This window comes from Erpetoichthys calabaricus, chromosome 15 (genome assembly GCF_900747795.2).
Source record: "Erpetoichthys calabaricus chromosome 15, fErpCal1.3, whole genome shotgun sequence".
Lineage (NCBI taxonomy): Eukaryota > Metazoa > Chordata > Cladistia > Polypteriformes > Polypteridae > Erpetoichthys > Erpetoichthys calabaricus.
In genome coordinates, this window is record NC_041408.2 from 37,872,504 (window position 1) to 37,892,515 (window position 20,012).

General features: G+C 38.4%; 1 protein-coding gene across 2 annotated transcripts in view; it reads right to left on the reverse strand.

Annotated features, from left to right (window-relative positions):
• The window catches only part of ints9 (integrator complex subunit 9), a 315,943-nt gene that overhangs the window by 209,896 nt on the left and 86,035 nt on the right, over window positions 1-20,012 (reverse strand). For both annotated transcript variants that reach the window (XM_051919331.1, XM_051919332.1), the window contains exon 8: window positions 5,751-5,885. In XM_051919331.1, the coding sequence (XP_051775291.1) occupies window positions 5,751-5,885 (135 nt within the window). The remainder of the gene's footprint in view (window positions 1-5,750; window positions 5,886-20,012) is intronic.

The following is a 20,012-nucleotide window of genomic DNA, read 5'->3' on the forward strand; positions in this document are numbered from 1 at the left end:
ACAGTATTTTGTAAAGCTATGAAGAGCTGCACGTTATTAAGAGTTGATGCATCCAGCCGGTCTGGCAGTCAGTTACTTAAAGATTGAACAGTGTCAATGCCGATAAAATCCATAAAGGCTCGATAGCGCTCACTAAAATAATTGTAGAAATCTTTAATGGCATAATAGCAGCCCGATAGAATCCAAAATACACGTTTCGTCCGCATGCTAAAAACGCAGTTTTATGAGCTATGCAGCTGTTGCTGTGACCAAAATGTTAAAGGTTTTGGCAAAAAAAACCCTTGCCTATACAGCTAAAGTATCATGCCGTGTGCTAAAACACACAGAAATTATTGAAATCGTCATATAAGTATTGTTTATACAAACCTACATTATAAGCTAGTGTTAAAAAAGAAACTGTAGACGGTGTACACAAATAGCACTAAAAAATAAAAATAAATAAAAAAGAGCTCTAATTGGAAAAAGAAATAATTATCCATGTACATTTGGTTTTAACATTGCAATGAGAAGCATGCCTCCGTTACTTTCCTGTAATCACTGGCCATACTTTTAAGAAGGTATTAATTGGATAAGTGTGGATTTAAAAATGACAGTTTCTCACATGACAAAGAAATATAATTATTGATATGTATAATTGAGTTAAATAAAATGTCTCCACTTTTGTTTAAAGCTTACCATAAACGCACAAAATATTTTTCCCTTTAAACCCTGATCAAGTTTAAAGGAAAAATGCTCTTTTTATAATAATAAATAATAAATGAGAAGGGAGACAAGTTCTTGCGATAAGCAGAATGTGCCTGATGTGCGTGAATGAAGGTTGTGTATTTTAGGAACTATAAAGGTAAAGAGTATGGTAGCGCAGTGGTTATCACACTTGCCCTGTGATAGGAAATAAAGGTTCAAGCATGTATGTTTTCCTTGTTGAGTCAGGATATTCTTTGTGACTAAGTAACTTTTTCTGGGAATGCTTTCTTGTTGTGGAATTGTGCCGCGTGATTTCCCGATGGGTGGATTCACCTTGTTGTCCCTGAATCGGATCGCCACGGAAATAATTTTCCTTGATTGTCGTGGAACCGGTTCTCCACTGAGTTTTCATGATCTGGAGACTAGTGCAGTATGAAACTGAGGTATGACATACTCCTAAATTAATGAAAGTAATACCAGCTTGTGTCCTGAGAAGTTGTTTGATTATAATGATAAGCATGAAGGTAAAGAAGTAAGTTGTTTGATGGTCGTGATAAGTAAATAAGCAAGAAGGGAAAGACGCGTTTAAGTGCGTTGAACGGTGAAACCTTATAAATAAAATAAAAAGCACAACCTCGAGTGAGTTTATAGCACGTGTGATAGAGATCTCTGTGAACGAAATACAACTGTAAAAGAACTTTATTCTGTGAATGAAGTGCAATTATAAAGAGAACATGAGTATGAGAATATGGGATGATATTTGAAAGAATGAAGCAATTGCTAAGTGTGTTGAAATGACTGCAAAGAGTGAAAGCTTTTTGTTTGTGAAGAAATGCTTTCTCCAGTGTGCTGGATGTGTCTAAAGAACTTCTGCCTTAGCCAAGTAATCTACTTGAGCGTGAAGTGGGATAAAATCTAGCAAAGAAAAATTCAAGATTTTACTCTTATTCAGAGTCTGGGATGGCAGATGCTCTTATATGTCATTTGTAAGTCTGTGTCGAAAAGTCTATGTTTCTTTGTCTGTCAGCTGACTAATTCATAATGTGAAACAAAACCCTAAAAGATGGGAGACTTCCCATATAATAACATAATAGGACAGTAATAGGTGATCATATCCAAATTTAATTGCATTAGTAATACATGTGAATATCTAAAACGTCTATAGCAAGTAAAATCAAAAGTGATCATAAGAATATTAATTGGTATTGGTAATGCATCCTGTGCCTAGTCAGTGAGCCTGGAATGTTTTTGAAGCCTGCAAACAGATGCAGTGTTAAATAAAACTGACCTATGACCTTGCAAGACAGAAGGACAGCCTGTAGCGTGGTCAGTTAAAGAGTTAATGAAAAAATCTGAATTTCACTAAAAGTATTACAAACATAAAACTTATGTAACTTCAAAACTATAGATGTTCTTTTTCTCCAGATTCAGCAAACCCTGTGACCAATGGGTGAAACACAAACTATTTTTCTATACAAGCTGCAAGAAATAGCTTAACAGCAAGTTTGGGCAGAGAAATTAGAAATAATCTGACCAAAGGGTGGTAAATGTTTGATTATCAATCATAAATTAATGAACAGCAGTTATTGGAATTATTTCCTTTCATGCTGATTAGTTGTGCAAGTGTAAGGGTATGACATCCTGTATAATGTTTAAATAAAATAACAAATATAAACAGGTTAAATGTTGCCATATTAAACTAGACTAATGTCTTTCTCTAGTCTTCATAGCAAATGCAGTGAAGAGAATTTACATATTTTGATGTATGTCAAATGATTATTATTATCACTTCAGTAATTATGAAATGTATTAGAACTGAAATACATGTATGCATTTGTATCTGTTAGTGATTAATTTTATGAAGATTTGTTATTACATCAATGTGTTAAGGTTAGTGCTCAGTGATAATATACATACCTGAATGGATTGTTAAGTCAGTTATACATTAGGAAATGTATATTAGATAGATAGATAGATACTTTATTAATCATATGGGAATAATTCAAAAGTTTACCATTAATCTATATAAACTGTGCTGTTGTAATATCTTAAGAGGCATTTAAGAGATTTGTCTCTTGATAAGATAAGCTATAGTTTGTTATATAGATGTTATAAGATTTTTGTTTTAGACAAAAATGAAAATACTTAAGTTCAAATATGTAACATCCTGATATAATTTAAGACATCTGTGATGTACTGTATAACTGTTGCAATGTGTTAATTCTGTTTAGTGTATTATCCTACTGAAGAAAGATTTTCACTAGCCTGGTTTAAATGTAATAATTTGCCATATTAATTTATCTCTGGTATTTATGATACGAGACTGAGAACTGAGAGTCTAGGATTGTCATTAATAGTGGATGTATTCTATTATACATATGATTGATAAAGTATTGTTTGATGTTACGTATTAGCTCTACCCTTCAACCTTCTTTAATTAGCATAGCAAGTATTTTAGTTTGGCCACTCAATTTAGTGGTTGTTAAGGCCTCTCCAACTCAGTGGTAGAGCTTTATCAATGAAGAAAAGGTGGTGTGCTACGAACGAAGACTCAAAGTGACTGTACTGCACTAATGACTCTTGGTCTGCTGCACATACCTGATAATAGCTGGTGAAGAAGCGACTCGCTTTTCCAGAGGGAAGGAGTGTGGAATCAAAGAAAGATTGTAAGCCCAGCTAAGTAAATCTGAAGCCATGATATGGTTGTACAGACATTTGCTGCAGAAACAAAGTTTATGGACTTTAACAGAAACAGGCTGTGAAATGCCACTGAAGTGAGATGACAGCTGTTGAATGCGAAGGGTTCCCTTGATTGACTGCTGTATCCAGTGCAGGACAAGTGAAGTGTTCCTCTGCTAAATGGACAGTCACCATGTGTGCATCTCATTAGCTCTCTAATGGCAATGAGACAGTTTAGTTTCTGTTTCAGTACTGGCAAAGACTAAGTCCTGTACCAGCCACACGTTTGTTTGGAGGGATCTGCAAAGCCACCAAGCAAAAGACTTTGTCTACAAACCACTGAGTTGGACAAGGCATGAATATAGAAAGCTTAGGAATATACTTAAAAAATGTTATAAGAGGGGCTCAAAGGTATGAGTATATGCATAATTTACCACCAATATTGTTCTATTCCCTTTCAATTTGCAATTTAACATCTGATAGTGAAGTTGGGGAGGATAATAGTATAAAAGTATACAATAATACTGGTTAAGAACAATTATTAATCATAGCAATAGATCTATAATAGCATCTGATTTATGTTACAACTATTGTAACTCATATAAAAGGATCAGACACCAAAAGATGGGGCACATATAGCAACATACTGTAGCTAGAAATGTAATGAATGCCAAAGAATAGTGAAGTCCATCAAGATGCTATATAGATTTATAATGTAATCTGAGGCTATGGCACCCACTGCATGGGCTCAGTGACATTCAGTTACAACACTGACTATGTAAAACATAACAGGAGATCTCCACCTACACCACTGGTGGGATACAGTGATCACTACTTAGTAACACCATGTTAAATGTAACTGTTCATCCAAGTGTACTGTAACGTATTATTGTTAATATTTATTTACGCTGGTATATTAGATGAATGAAACAGGAGCCATAGTGGCACTACACTTCACATTTCCAGAAATGTTCTTGAGGAACCATCTACACTGTGAAGGGGGATCGAGTACCTTTTGCTTTGTGGATAAGACCTTCAAGTATTGTTTTTGTCACAGATCCAGTGACAAAGGGTGGTTTGTTATAATAAGTTTGTTATAATATTGTTTAATGTCACTGTCTCTGTGCAGACATTTTAAATCTGTTTATCTTTTCTTTGTACATGCATAGCTGAGCCAGATTTAGTACAAAGGGGCTCAGCATTTAGAATTGCTGGGCCAAGCATAGGACAAGATAGACAAAGACAGCTGGAGGAATGTATAGTCAGCCCAAAGACAGATGTATACTATTTTGTCCTCTGTTATCAGTCAGCACAAAATCTTCTTTCCTTGTTTGGAAATGGACTATTTGCCGATATGGGGGCCTGCACGTGGAGGAATCAGTATAAAAGACTTGGACATCAGCCAAACACTTTGAAGCCAATGAACGGATGGGTGATAACGTCATCCGTCCTGAAAATCCTTTCAGCGCAGTGACGAAAATGACAAACTATACACAAAGTGTTGTCAGGGCTTCCTCCTCTGTAATGCTGCGTAAATTGTCAGTAAAGAAGGCTAACTTATTTTCTCTTATGTGATTTTTACAGCCGTATCACTATGGGAGGGATATCACCTTTTAATATCATATCTATATAGTTTTCGGTTACTTAAAACGCCGCAATTACAAAAGAACTTATTACAACTATGGAGCTTTATTGCCCCTTAAAGGAAACAAGGGAGATGTAAATGGCAGCCATGTAAGCTCCCTAGGAAGGTAGAGCGGCCACTTGATGAGCAGACAGTCTAGGTCCTGTGAACAGCTTTGTGAAATGCCTTCCACATCCATACACCATGCATTGTTGATGAGGAAACATACCGAGCTACCTCTCTTCTTCCCAGTGGAGTCTGCCCAATTAGCTTGATGGATTGAGAAGCTGACTGGCTGCACAGTTGAATCCGGCGTGCTGGTAGTGAGCCATGCTTCCACACAACAGTCACATAGATCTCACTGGAAATGTTTACCGCATAGACAGTTCATTTTGTTAATCACATTTGCATTGGCCAATGTTGATCTTGGGTTATTGTGGCAAACAGTTCCGAGTCTGTAACTTCAAAAGGGGCCACTTGCTCCTTTGTTGTTCTGATGTTTACCAATGTTCTATGGTAGTACGTAATAAAACAGCAAACAGGTAGTACAAACAATAACACAAATACAGACACAAAAACGAAAAGTCTACGAGGAGAAACACGCAGCACATCGCCTCTCTCCATCGCCATATTGATGCACGTACCTTCAACAGTGGTGATTTGTCCCTTTATTGTTCCGATGTTTACAAATGTTCTATGATTGTATTTAATAAAACAGGGAATATGTACAAATGAAGGAATGAAGATAAAAGCTAAAGATTACCTGTGGGTGGGTGGTAAGTAGAGATGATCCAGACACACATGACACTTTTTCGTAATGGGATTGAATAATCCAATTGCAACTTCCTAATGAGTATCCAGAGCTTAGTGGAGTGATTTGGACAGCACCAAACAGCTCCTAATTAAAATAAAAGATAATAAAAAACTATAAATTTAAACAGGTTTAAACTAAGAAAATACAACACACATACATTTTATATAAGGAGTTCTGATGAAAATAATTCTTCAGAGTCAAAAAATATGAATCAAAAATAGAACAATCTTTTCTGTAATTTTTAAGGCTATTTTGCATTATCGTCAAGGTTTTGTTAAAAAAAAAAAAAAAAAAAAGGCATACAGTACAGATTATTAAAATATTTTGTTCAGATCAATTACCCCATCCCTAACTATATAGGGAGGAAGCAGACAGACTGAGAAAACCCCGAAAAGTTAACAACAATTTATCTTGTTCAATTAATAAAGAAAAATATAAAATAGTCTTGGTCTCGTCCGTTGTTGTTGAGATGTACCTCTAGAGCTGAGCTCCTTTAACAGCAGTGTTAGTTTACCCCTTTTTTCTTTTTTACTATCATTTCGAGGTATCCTGTATTTACATTATAAGCGAGTATAAATAATTATGAGCAGGAAACAAAGGGTTCAGAAAGAAAAGGAAAAGGCAGCTAAACTTTCACCAAAGTCAAAACCGGCCTCAAGTTCTCGGTACTGCCTACCAGAGACTGACCTGTAACAGATGGGTGAAGGATCAGATCTACCAGGAACAGATGCTGCAGCATCGGCTCCAGCTGAAAGCGAAAGTGAGAGCAAAGTGATGAGTAAGGCAAGCAAGGTGAATTTGTTGATTCCAGGAAGATTATTGGAACTGAGCATGGCTCTTTTATCCTCGCTGTTAACTGCTGTTAATACCCCCAATGATTTACAAGCACAACTGGACTCACAACTCCACATATGAAGTGCAGAGAAGACCGAAACATACTGTCCGAGCTGAAGGTAATGTTTGCCGCACTCAGGTGGGACATACATGATATAAAGTGTGATATAAAGAAAGAAAGAAAGTACCTAAACAAAAAGAATGAGAAAAAGCATCAGCATATAAAAGACCCGAAGAAACATTTAAGTACTATGTTTACAAGAGCCTTTACAGAAATTTAGAAAAGATAAAGGAAATATAAGTAAGCAAGTGAGTAAAATTGGAGTGCTTAATGCTTAGCTTGAAGATATTAAGCAAATGTTTGTAACTCGTATTGAAATAACTGAACAATCCACATCCAACACTGACGAAAAAGCAACAGCTGCAAAATCAGAATGCAAAGTGCTCTTTGACAAACTAGCTGTGCTGGAAGATAAGATATAGAAGGAACAACATCAGAATTGAAGGTCTCCCTGAAAATCGTAAAATTCAAACCCTAAGAAATAGCTGAACTATTCTCTAAAATAACTAGACAGGACTTCAAACCAGACACAGAGATCTCAGCAGCCTACCGTATAAGTGGATTGAATGCCTCAAAATGGAGAAGCCTGATTGTTTGTTTCAACAAACTACAGGCTAAAGAAAACTTTATGCCTCTTCTCAGATTGAAAGAGGAGATCATACTTGAAAATAACCGCATTCATATTTTCCCTGATTTCTCCTCCTCTACCCTGTAACATCTGCTAAACAAGCTGTATTCTACAGCATTAAACAGTGTCTACACAGAGCTGAAATCAGACACAGCCTCTTGTGACCCTGCTAAACTGAAAGTAGTTATTGAAGGTCAGTTTTACATTTTTAGCTCACTGAATGAAACAGAAAAAGATCTAAGAAGACTGATCCCGACATCTTTTTGAAACACGATCATGAGTCATACCATGTTCTGGCAAGGCAAAGAAGATTATGCTTGTAACTTGGACCATTTGTAATGCAACATCTGCCATAACTATACAGCACATTCTATTTCTTTTTTGGTCACATTTTTTTTGTTAAACTTCAATTTTATTATAATGAAATTTCTCCCATTGAACATATGTACATTTTGGAAACCACAAAGCAACTAGCTATTTACAGTATGTGTATTTTTTTTCTACTTCATATCCTTGGATATTATATTGGGAATATACTATCATATGTTATCTAATGTCTCCATGGGAACTGTTTAACATCATTCCCTAGGTTTATTTTATTAGGACTGTACTTTCAAAAGATATCTCAATTTTAACATTTTCTACAATGCTGCTGGGGGGTTCGTTTTAGTCTCTTCGCATGTTAGAAGACCGGTACTTCATGAAGTGTGGTCTGCCTCACTCAGGAAAGCAAACATGGGATTTTTGGGTGGGATTGGATGTGGAGAGAGAAAAAAAGCATTGCTATATCTTATTTATCCTTTCTACCCCAATAAATGTAAGTGCCAACATAACAATAGGCTTCATAGTCGTAACATCTGGCAATAGTATGAAATCTAGGTCCAAGCTATCATTTATAATAATCTACTACATTAACTTAAAACTATAAAATGTCAACAAATGTTCAAAAGCAATGTTTTTATGATCAAACAGTGAACTTTATCAGCTGGAATGTCAAAGGCCTCAATCATAAATTAAAAAGAAAGATGGTGTTCTCTCACTTAACAGGTTTAAATACCAAGTCAGGAGACTCACTTAATAAACAATGACCAGTTTCTGTTGCAAAGGAAGTGGATTGGCCAATTTTTTCACTCTGGCTGTACAAAGAAAACTGGGGTCTAGGAATCTTAATGCACAGAACTATCCCATTTGTAGCATCAGACATAATATCTGACCTTGAAGGTCGCTATATCATGGTGATTTATTTAATACTAAAGTGATTCTCATACTTATCTATTCACCTAATGTGAATGATATAGATTTCAACCAAAATGGTTTCACATCTATTCCTAACATAAACACTCATTAAATTACAATGACCAGAGATTTTAATTCTGTTTTAAATTCAGACTTGGATAGGTGTTCAGCTACAGCGGCGATGACATCTGATACTGAAAAAATAATTACACAGTTTGTAATGAATCAGAACTTATCAAACCCGTGGAGGTTTTTAAATCCTAACCTAAGAGGATACTCCTCCTCACAAATTCATCAATGTTACTTAAGAATTGATTATTTCTTCATAGCCAATATTTTTTTTTGCCCATTATCAAAGTGTTTAAGTATGGTGCTATTGTTATGTCCGACCATGCCCCTCTAATGATGGAGCTTAAATCACTATGCCCTATACACTCATTTCGTAGCTGGCATCTTAACCCCAACATTAGCTGATGAGTACTGTACTGAATTTGTATCCAAGCAAATTGATTATTTTCTAGAGACAAATCCATCCTCAGAAGTCTCTGCATCATTACTCTTGGAAACTCTGAAGGAAATATTAAGAGGCCAAATTATTTCATATGTTCCTCACAAAAATAAATTAGTGAACAAGATGATGTCTGAGTCAATCAACGAAATTACCAGAATAGATCTAGAATACGCCAGGTCTCTAAATGAGTATAGGAAAAGACAAGTTTTGCAATAGAATTTAACCTTGTCTACTAAAGAAACTGAACAGCTCATCTGTACACCGCAACATCATTATTATGAACAAATAGAGAAGACCAATTAGATTTTAGCCCAACAAATACACAAGAAGTCTGCAATGTAATAAAAGCAATAAACAACACAGAGAATATAAAATCATTGACCATAGAAATATAACCCCACACATTTAGTGACTACTATAAGTCCTTATATTCTACTCTGTCTAAAGATGATAAGACACAATCTAATGAGTTTTTGACTCATTACAGATACCACAGCTAGATACTCTTAGTGCTGTGGAACTGGATAAATCTTTGACACTCAGAATTACTATAGATGTTATACTCTCACTTTAAAGTGGGAAAGCAGCCAGCCCTGATGGCTATCCAGTGGAATTTTATAAAAACAAATTTTTCAAATAAGTTAGCTCCACTATTACTAGCAACATTTACAGGAGCTAAAGACAACAAAATTCTACCTCATACTTTTTGCCAAACATTAATTACTGTCTTTGTAGTAAGTTGTTTTCTTAGGAATGTACACCATACAGACCAATCTCACTCCTGAATAATAAAGTTAAGATACTCTCAAAATTTCTAGCTAGAAGGACTGAGAAAGTGCTTCGTTTGGTAATATCACAAGACCAAACCAAATTTATTAAAGGCAGACACTTGGCTTCTATTCTTCAATGTTTGTTTAATGTAATATATTCACCCATTAAATCTAGCACCCTGGAGATCTCACTATTTTTGGATGCAGAAAAAGCATCTGATATGGTTGAATGGGACTATGTATCCACCACACTGCACAAATCTGGGTTTGGCTGAAAAATATGTGCATGTATCAAACTACTCTATACTAGTCCAGGAGCCTCAGTATACAATACAATACAATACAATACAGTTTATTTTTGTATAGCCCAAAATCACACAGGAAGTGCCGCAATGGGTTTTAACAGGCCCTGCCTCTTGACAGCCCCCCAGCCTTGACTCTCTAAGAAGACAAGGAAAAACTCCCAAAAAAACCTAGTAGGGAAAAATGGAAGAAACCTTGGGAAAGGCAGTTCAAAGAGAGACCCCTTTCCAGGTAGATTGGGCGTGCAGTGGGTGTCAAAAGAAGGGGGTCAATACAATACAATACAGTACAGTACACAGAACAGAACAATGCATTAATAACATTATTTCACACTACTTCAAACTAGAATGCAGCACTCAATTGCTTTTTGCAATCACCATTGGCTGTTTACTATCAAAATACACCAGAAATAAATGACATTTTCAGAGGAGGACTTGAACAGAAAATATCACTATATGCAGATGATATGGTACCGTATACACATCTGACTCACAAAATTCCGTGCTAGCAGTCCAAAAAGCACTAGCAGATTTTCAAAACATATCTGGACTTAAAATCAATTTGAATAAAAGTGCTTTTTCAAGTGAACTCACTCCAGCCACTGCAAAAAAACCTCACACTGGTTCCATTCCATCTGAACTTGTGTGGCGCTGAGGTGTCACCTGTTGCTTGGTTTGTCATGTGGTGGGTGCAGCAATGCGCTGTATTAGCGCCTGCTCCTAACCTCTCATACTGTTTATCACACAAAATTAAACAGGACACCTTCCCATTTATCTTCGCAGATTAGTTTAAATATCTAGGGGTAAATATAAGTAAATATAAAGCTCTTTTTCAACAAAATTTTGCAGATGGAGTCTTTGATAATCCTCTTGAAGCACTTCATGACAAGAGACATGAGTGCTATAGGGTGGCAATCATTAAAGAACGTGGGTTTGTTTTTCTTTGGTATGGGTGCAATAACAGATTTTTTTAAAACAGGTAGGAACCACAGACTGGGTTAAAGAGTCATTAAAGATGGATGTAAACACTTAATTTAGCCGATCAGCACATGATTCAAGATTATGCCTGGAGATTCTATATGGACCTGGTGCTTTCTGGGAGTTCACACATCTCAGAACATGAAGAACACTACACTCTGAATTAGAGACTGCAACTCTGCTGTTCTGAGCTATTCTAGTACTAGCTGTATAATCTTCTGTGACGGACAAGTTAATGCTAGCTCTGTTAATGTCAAACCGAGCATAAGAAGCGTTCAGCTCGTCTGCTAGTGAAAAATTAATACACACAGTGGTTTTACCTCTAAAGTCCGGAATGGTCTACTGTCCCTCACATGAAAGTTAGGCTCCACTTTCTCCTTGTACTGCCCCTTTTCCTTCTTCACAGCTGTTCTTAGACAGTAGCAGGCTGCCTTGTACTCACTATATTCAACCCATGGCTTCTGATCAGGGAAACACTGCATTGTTTTTGTTGGAATGATGGACTCGGACAGCACAGCAACAAAGCTGACAGCTGAATCCGCAAACTCATTGACGTCATTAGAGCTTGTCCGGAACACGTCCCAGTTCAGTCATCAAACATGTTCTGTAGCATGGGGACTGACTGAGTAGACCAGCATTTGATCTCTCTCATGACATGTTATTTAGACTCTGGTAGAAGGAGAATGGCAACGTGGTCTGATCTCCCAAACACAGAATGTGACAACGCTTTGTAGCTTGACTTAAACTGCGTGTAACAGTGATGTAGTGTGTTTCCCCCTCTTGCTGAGCATGTGACATGTTGGTGAAAGTTCGGCCTGACCTTTCTGCTTGCTGTTAGCTTTGTTAAAGTCCCCCGTCACGATAAGCACTGTGTCTGGGTGCTTGTTTAGATGTTCACTAAGCACACTATGGAGTTTAGAAAAAACCTTACCTACATGAGCCTGAGGGTTTATATATACAGTAATCCCTCCTCCATCGCGGGGGTTGCGTTCCAGAGCCACCCGCGAAATAAGAAAATCCGCGAAGTAGAAACCATATCTTTATATGGTTATTTTTATATTGTCATGCTTGGGTCACAGATTTGTGCAGAAACACAGGAGGTTGTAGAGAGACAGGAACGTTATTCAAACACTGCAAACAAACATTTGTCTCTTTTTCAAAAGTTTAAACTGTGCTCCATGACAACACAGAGATGACAGTTCTGTCTCACAATTAAAAGAATGCAAACATATCTTCCTCTTCAAAGGAAACAGAGAGTAAAGCAAACAACTGAATAGGGCTTTTTGGCTTTTAATTATGCGAAGCACCGCTGGCACAAAGCTGTTGCAGGAAACAGCTCACATCCCCTCCGTCAGGAGGAGAGAGAGAGAGAGAGAGAGTCAAAAATCAATACGTGCCCTTTGAGCTTTTAAGTATGTGAAGCACCGTGCAGCATACTTAAAAGCTGCACACAGAAGGTAGCAACGTGAACATACTCTTTCAGCATTTTTAGACGACCGTCCGTATCGTCTAGGTGTGCGAACAGCCCCCCTGCTCACACCCCCTACGTCAGGATCACAGATAGTCAGCGCAAGAGAGAGAGAAAGAAAAGTAAGTTGGGTAGCTTCTCAGCCATCTGCCAATAGCGTCCCTTGTATGAAATCAACTGGGCAAACCAACTGAGGAAGCATGTACCAGAAATTAAAAGACCCATTGTCCTCAGAAATCCGCGAACCAGCAAAAAATCCGCGATATATATTTAAATATGCTTACATATAAAATCCGCGATAGAGTGAAGCCGCAAAAGGCGAAGCGCGATATAGCGAGGGATCACTGTACAGAGATGATGATAATAGCAGAAAACTCAGGTGGCAAGTAATGAGGGCAGCATATGAGTGTCAGATGCTCCAGATCAGCAGAGCAGGAGTGCTTAAGAATCGAGATGTTCCTGAGAATGCATCATTTATTGTTTATCGAAAAAACAAACATGTCCACCTTTTACTTTACCAGATTTGGCCATTCTGTTCATCCGAATGACAGAGAAACACTCAGATGGGATTACTGCTCAGTCCGGTATTCCAGGTGAATGCTACATTTCAGTCAAAGAACACTGCAGTCCCTGATGTTGCACTGGAATTTAATACTGGCTTGGAGATCATCCATCTTGTTTTCTAGTGACTAGACATTTTCGAGCAGGATACTGGGCAGAGGAGGATAATATGGTTTATTCCTCATTCTGTTCCACATGCAGGCTCTTTTGCCGCGGTGTTTATTTCTCCATTGCCACGGTTTGGCTCCTGTAGTGCCATTGTTATTGTTCCCCTCATCATGCAGTATCTCACTGAGAATCTCTCCTGGACACAAGTCAACAGATGAATTTGACATTGGGGGGGTCAGTTTACTCAACCTATGTTTAAAATCATTCCTCTCTCATGAATAATCAAAGCGGTGGTAGTTTGTGACGGAAAAATAACCAAAAAGTTAAGTAAATGCACGATGTTAACGGAGCGACCAGGACATCAGCCAAGCACAGTGGCGCCATCTCAGACTCTTCTTTCCTTAGGAGACTGCGTTCCTTTAAATGTGGGTATTGACATCCTTTACATATTCCTTGTCTCTGTAATCACAAGTGTGAATACTAAGAACTGGTTACACAAACAGCTGCTGGCAACAGCTCTTAGCAAAAAACACTCCTGGAACATTATACTGATGACAAACACAACCAGCAGGTAAGCAATTTCAAGTGAGCAAAAACTGATTAAATATAAGCACTTTAGCTTATCTCCCAATAATTCCTTTGTCACCTGCCTAAATATTTTCTTTTTCCACTTTTTAACACATATTTGAAGGCGTGACACAAACATGATAATTTTATTGTATCTTCTCCATCTGTGCTATACTTTGCTATTTAGAGATAACATATCATTGTGGTTTGAGTTTTTATAATTTGTTTCTATATAACAATGCTGTGCCATTTTGACTTCACTACTGTCTTGAGTAAAAATAGCGGTGCCTTTGTGAAAAGTGATTCAAATTATGAAGTTATCCATCTACCTTCTAAACCCAGTTATTCAAAGCAGGTTCACAGTGAAACTGGAGCCTATCCCAGCAAGCAGAGTGATCACAAAACATGAACACACACACAAAGGCCAGTTTAGCAGCGCCAGTCCAGCTAACTATCATGTGCTTGGACAATGGGGGGGAAACTGGAGCAGCCGGAGAAAACCCATGCAAACTGCATATAGGGAGTACCTGGGACTTGAACCTCAGTCTTCTTGCTCTGAAGCAGCTGTGTTACTACTGCACCACTGTGAAGCCCCACACATTTTTTATATATACAGTACCTTGCAAAAGTATTCATCCACCTCATGTGTCCCATTTTGTCAATTACAATTTAGAATTAAACTGAATGTTCATTTGGATTTTATGTAATGGACTTCACAATGTAGTCTCTACATATAAATATAAATATAAATATATATATATATATATATAAAATCAAACGTCTATCTGTATGTCTGTCCGCTTTCACAAGAGAACTACTTAACGGATTTAGATTGGGTTTTTTTCTATAATTTGCTTCAACATTCTGGTTGATTTTGTGACTTTTCTCATCGCGCTAAGAATCGTAGTTCGCTTGCAGGAGCGATATATTCGCGCTAATCCGAGACAGAGGTTGCGGGCCAAGGGGAGAGGGAAGTGTGACGTCAGGAGTGGGGAGTGAGAAAGAAAAAAAAAAACATTAACTGTAATGATTATAAGTATTTACCTCATAATACCAATGACTGTATTTTGTATTAATCATTCTGCAGAGAGCTATATGATTTATTACTTCTATATGATTTGCTATCCATTTAGGTAGAAAAGAATTAAGCTTGTGCACATAATTATTAGAACACTTGCATTCTTTTATGAGAAAATGTTGATCTTCTGATACTAACAGAACACTCTGTGATATTATAAATCAATGTGATAGTTTCTGAATTCTTGCTTAAAACCATAAGAAACATGCCACTTATGGATTAATAAATAAGGATTTATTAATCTAACCAAACAAAATCTAATGAAGGTATTAAAACTATAAGAATGTAATTTCTTTATAACTAATGTACTATAAGAAATTGCTTTAAACTGGTCTTGTGTGTGCTGATAAGAGCGTATTTCTTAGGAACGTGAGTGCCCTAATAGCTCTTTATTTAGATAAGAACCTCTGTGCACTTGTGCATGTAATAATCAGGATGTAAACATAATTTACAACAATTTATGTATGACCTTAAAATGAACTGTCATGTGTTTTTCTCTTTGGCTAATGGATAGGCTAGATAATAAAAAGAAAAGAATTTTTCTTTCAGGAGGCTGTTTGATCTGACCAGGCAGTGGCACTGAGCTGGGGGTTCTGCAGTCTCTTTAAACTCACCAAGAATAAAGAAATTGCTTTTGTCTCCCATCGTTTTTTGACTTCAGCGTCCACAGGAGCCAGGTGTCCTGTTTCACTACTATGTGGGTGGAGCTACGGGGGATGGCTAGTGTGTGTGTATATTATATATACTGGGGGGCTTTGTTCGCCCACCCCCGGGTTTGGTTTACCGGATATACAATTTAAAGAGACTGTTATTTTCATGGGCATTGTTACATATGCATCATTTTCACTTTTACTTTAAAACTTTTGTAAAAACAATACTTGTCCTTTATTTCCGGGCCCGGGCATGGTTACATCTCCTTCTCGCAGGATGTAGAACGCTGCTCTCGTTGTGAAGGAGGTGTGGCTGAACGCACGGTAAGGAGAAGTGGTCGGATCATCTGCTGGCTTTCTACTGCTGGCGAGCTGCGTGTTTTGCTTGTCATTTGTCATTGTTTTAAGAGCTGGGAGCACATGAAGTGTGTCTGCCAAAAGCAATCCAACAACTGCTAGGTTAGATGTCTGTGGATTTGTTTTAAATGATGTCTAACTTCCTTGTCTCGTGACATTGTAAAAACAATACTTGTCCTTTATTTCCGGCCCCGGGTGTGGTTAAATCTCTTTCTCGCATAATGTATAATGCTGCTTGCATTGTGACGGGGGGGGGGGGGGTGGCTCAACGCATGCTAAGGAGATGCCGTCAGATCAATTGCTGTCTTTCTGCTGCTGCTGCTGTCGCGCTGCCCGTCGATCATTTTAAAGCCTGTACAGCAGCTGTCCTTTTGCTACTTCGTGTCTCTGCCGCTTACGTTGTGAATGTGGGGGGGTGGTTAACACATGCTAAGGAGAAGTGGTCGTATCATCTGCTGGCTTGTTGCGGTTGATCGGTTATGTGCTGGGTCGACCACATCTCTTTAGCGGCAGTGTGAACGGTGGATGTACGGCAATAATTTTTTCTACAAGCTGGCATATAAAGTTTGCATAAGATGCAGTTTCACCAGTGTGGACACTTGGGGGCACTGTTGCCCTGTGAAACCCAACAGACAGGTACTCTGGACACAGGTTTAAAAGCACTAAGAAGATTTTTAATCCTTTTCTTCACTATAGTGTCTCCAAAGCACCACATCTACCAAACAAACAATGAATAAACACAATAATTCTCCTTTCCTCTCAGCAAGCTCCGTCACACTCCCTCCCAACTCCGGCTCGCTTGCTCGGTCTCCACCAGTCCTTTATATAGTCGGGACAATAATATAGAAGTGCTTCTGTCCTTCCATCCATGTGACTCGTTAGCACTTCCCAGGTAAAATGGAGAGTTAAATTTTTCTTTAGCCCAGAAGTACTTCTGTCCTTCCGTCCCCATGACTTTAGAGTACTTCTGGGCTATATGCGAAGCAGAAATCCCCGTGTTTCCCACAGCGTCAGCTGATGGCACCCACGGTACCCAGCAAAGCTGGGAAGCCGAACTCCATATCCCATAGTGCCCTGCGGGAATCAGTGGCACTGCTATGCTGCAGGGAAGTCGCCATCTAGCGTCCTGGGTGTGTCGGCCGGGTTGAGCTGCCTGCCGTCCATCACACCAGCATTTTTGTTTGTATAAAATGAATGCATTCCAAATGTATTTTTTCACCAGATGACCAAATATCTTTTTGTAGTATTTATTTTTTTGCCTCCGCATAATGGGATAGAAAGTCAATTCTTGATCCGCACGATCTATGCTACCCATTATGCTATTGATGATGACCACAGCATAAGGCTTCATAATCTTGTTGCTTTTTGCCTGCACAGTGACCATAACTGCATTTTGTACAGTGCTAAGACGACAAACCTCTTTATCTTCCATTTCAGCACAAGCACTTTATCCTTTTGCCAAACTACCAGCTCACTTTGCTGTAATTTAGCTTTGCCAAAGTCTTCGGGCAAGGCATAACGGTAGGGACGCACTGTTCTATGTGTCAGTCTTTCTTTGGAGCAAAATGTCAAATAGCTCTGGCAAAGTATAAATATTGTTGATGGTTACACAGTAACCTTGATCCAGCAGGGCATCTCTATCAAAGTCAGCACTGATGACGTAGCAACACCATACTTGTTATTTCGGATCAAACAGTGTCCCTTTCCCTGTGTACAAAACCAAGTTCCAAATGTATCCCATTTAAGATTCACAAAAGTCATAAAACGTTATGCCAAATCTTGGTCTTTTTGACACGATGTACTGTATCCATGACAGTCTGCCCTTATAAGCTATGAGACTTTCATCGATGATGACATCACAGTCTGGAATGTAAACATTCCGAAAATTTGATACAATAGCCTGGTATACAGTAATCCCTCCTCCGTCGCGGGGGTTGCATTCCAGAGCCACCCGCGAAATAAGAAAATCCGCGAAGTAGAAACCATATGTTTATATGGTTATTTTTATATTGTCATGCTTGGGTCACAGATTTGCGCAGAAACACAGGAGGCTGTAGAGAGACAGGAACGTTATTCAAACACTGCAAACAAACATTTGTCTCTTTTTCAAAAGTTTAAACTGTGCTCCATGACAAGACAGAGATGACAGTTCTGTCTCACAATTAAAAGAATGCAAACATATCATCCTCTACAAAGGAGTGCGTGTCAGGAGCTCAGGCTGTCAGAAACAGAGAGCAAAGCAAACAAATCAATAGGGCTTTTTGGCTTAAGTATGCGAAGCACCGCGGCACAAAGCTGTTGAAGGCGGCAGCTCACACCCCCTCCGTCAGGAGCAGGGAGAGAGAGAGACAGATAAAAACAAAGAGTGAAAAATCAATACGTGCCCTTTGAGCTTTTAAGTATGTGAAGCACCGTGCAGCATGTCGCTTCACTAAGCAGCTGCACACAGAAGGCAGCAACGTGAAGATAATCTTTCAGCATTTTTAGACGAGCGTCCGTATCGTCTAGGTGTGCGAACAGCCCCCCTGCTCACACCCCCTACGTCAGGATCAGAGAAAGTCAGCGCAAGAGACACAGAGAAAAGTTGGGTAGCTTCTCAGCCATCTGCCAATAGCGTCCCTTGTATGAAATCAACTGGGCAAACCAACTGAGGAAGCATGTACCAGAAATTAAAAGACCCATTGTCCTCAGAAATCCGCGAACCAGCAAAAAATCTGCGATATATATTTAAATATGCTTACATATAAAATCCGCAATAGAGTGAAGCCGCGAAAGGCGAAGCGCGATATAGCGAGGGATCACTGTATCTCCCAAATTTTCTTCACTTTGGGTGTTGGATGGATAGTCTTCATTGTTGGTAAAGTGCAGATATTTCATAATTAGTGAAAACCTGCACTCAGACAATGTTTCCAAAGAACGGCAGCACTGACAGTACTGCTATAGACCAAGTGATTCTTGGTTCTAATGCTTGTGCAAGATGCATCTGTACTGTTGCTTGAGTAACACTCAGGGCTTACACTTTTAACAAGGTTTTCACAGTCCCGAGTAATGCTCGGGCCTAATGCTAAGGAGGCCACACATTCACTATCTTGGAAATAAAGCTGCTTTAGTAAATTATATTAAGTACAAAATCTGATTTGTGTCTTCTCACTAAAACCTGGCTTAGTAAATCTGACACTATTCCCTTAGCTGAGACATCACAAATTGGTTATACATTCCTTCATAAATCTAGAGATACTGGTGGAAAAGTGGCCTTGGAATAATTCCTTATGACAAAATACAAACTACTTCTAAAAATTGTAGGGGAATTCATACCCTTTAAGGCACTTGTTTTAAATATTAAAACACATTCCAGCACAACTGTTGTGCTAGTCTATAGACCACCATGGTCATATTCATTGTTCATGACTGAATTTGGCAAGCCTTTAATCTGATTTAGTTATAAATTATGACTCTGTTTTACTACACTGGCTGGAAAGTGGCATTGGGCTTGCCTGGTTTAATTCTTATTTATCAAATTAAATCTGGTATGTACAGAAATGTGCTGACCCCATTATTATACATGGAAGTGAAATATTATGTCTCACAGTGCTCAGTACTGGGAACTTTACTGTTTACTGTACATAGATGACACCAAGTTGCACCTTTCTTTTAGACCAAATGATGTTTCTCCAATGTTGTCCTTAATTAGATGTGTTAGTGAGTTAAAGAAGTGGACAGATAACATTTCTGTTTTATCCGGGTTCAAAGACAAGAAGTTATCTGTTGGAGAGAATAATGCTGATCTCAACAATATTTTGTCATTACAGTAATTCCTCGCTATATCGCGCTTCGACTTTCGCGGCTTCACTCTATTGCGGATTTTATATGTAAGCATATTTAAATATATATCGCAGATTTTTTGCTGGTTCGCGGATTTCTGCGGACAATGGGTCTTTTAATTTCTGGTACATGCTTCCTCAGTTGGTCTGTCCAGTTGATTTCATACAAGGGACGCTATTGGCAGATGGCCGAGAAGCTACCCAACCAGAGCGCGTGTTATGTATTAAATAAAACTCCTCAAATATATTGTGAGCACGGGGGCTGTTCGCACCCCTAGAGG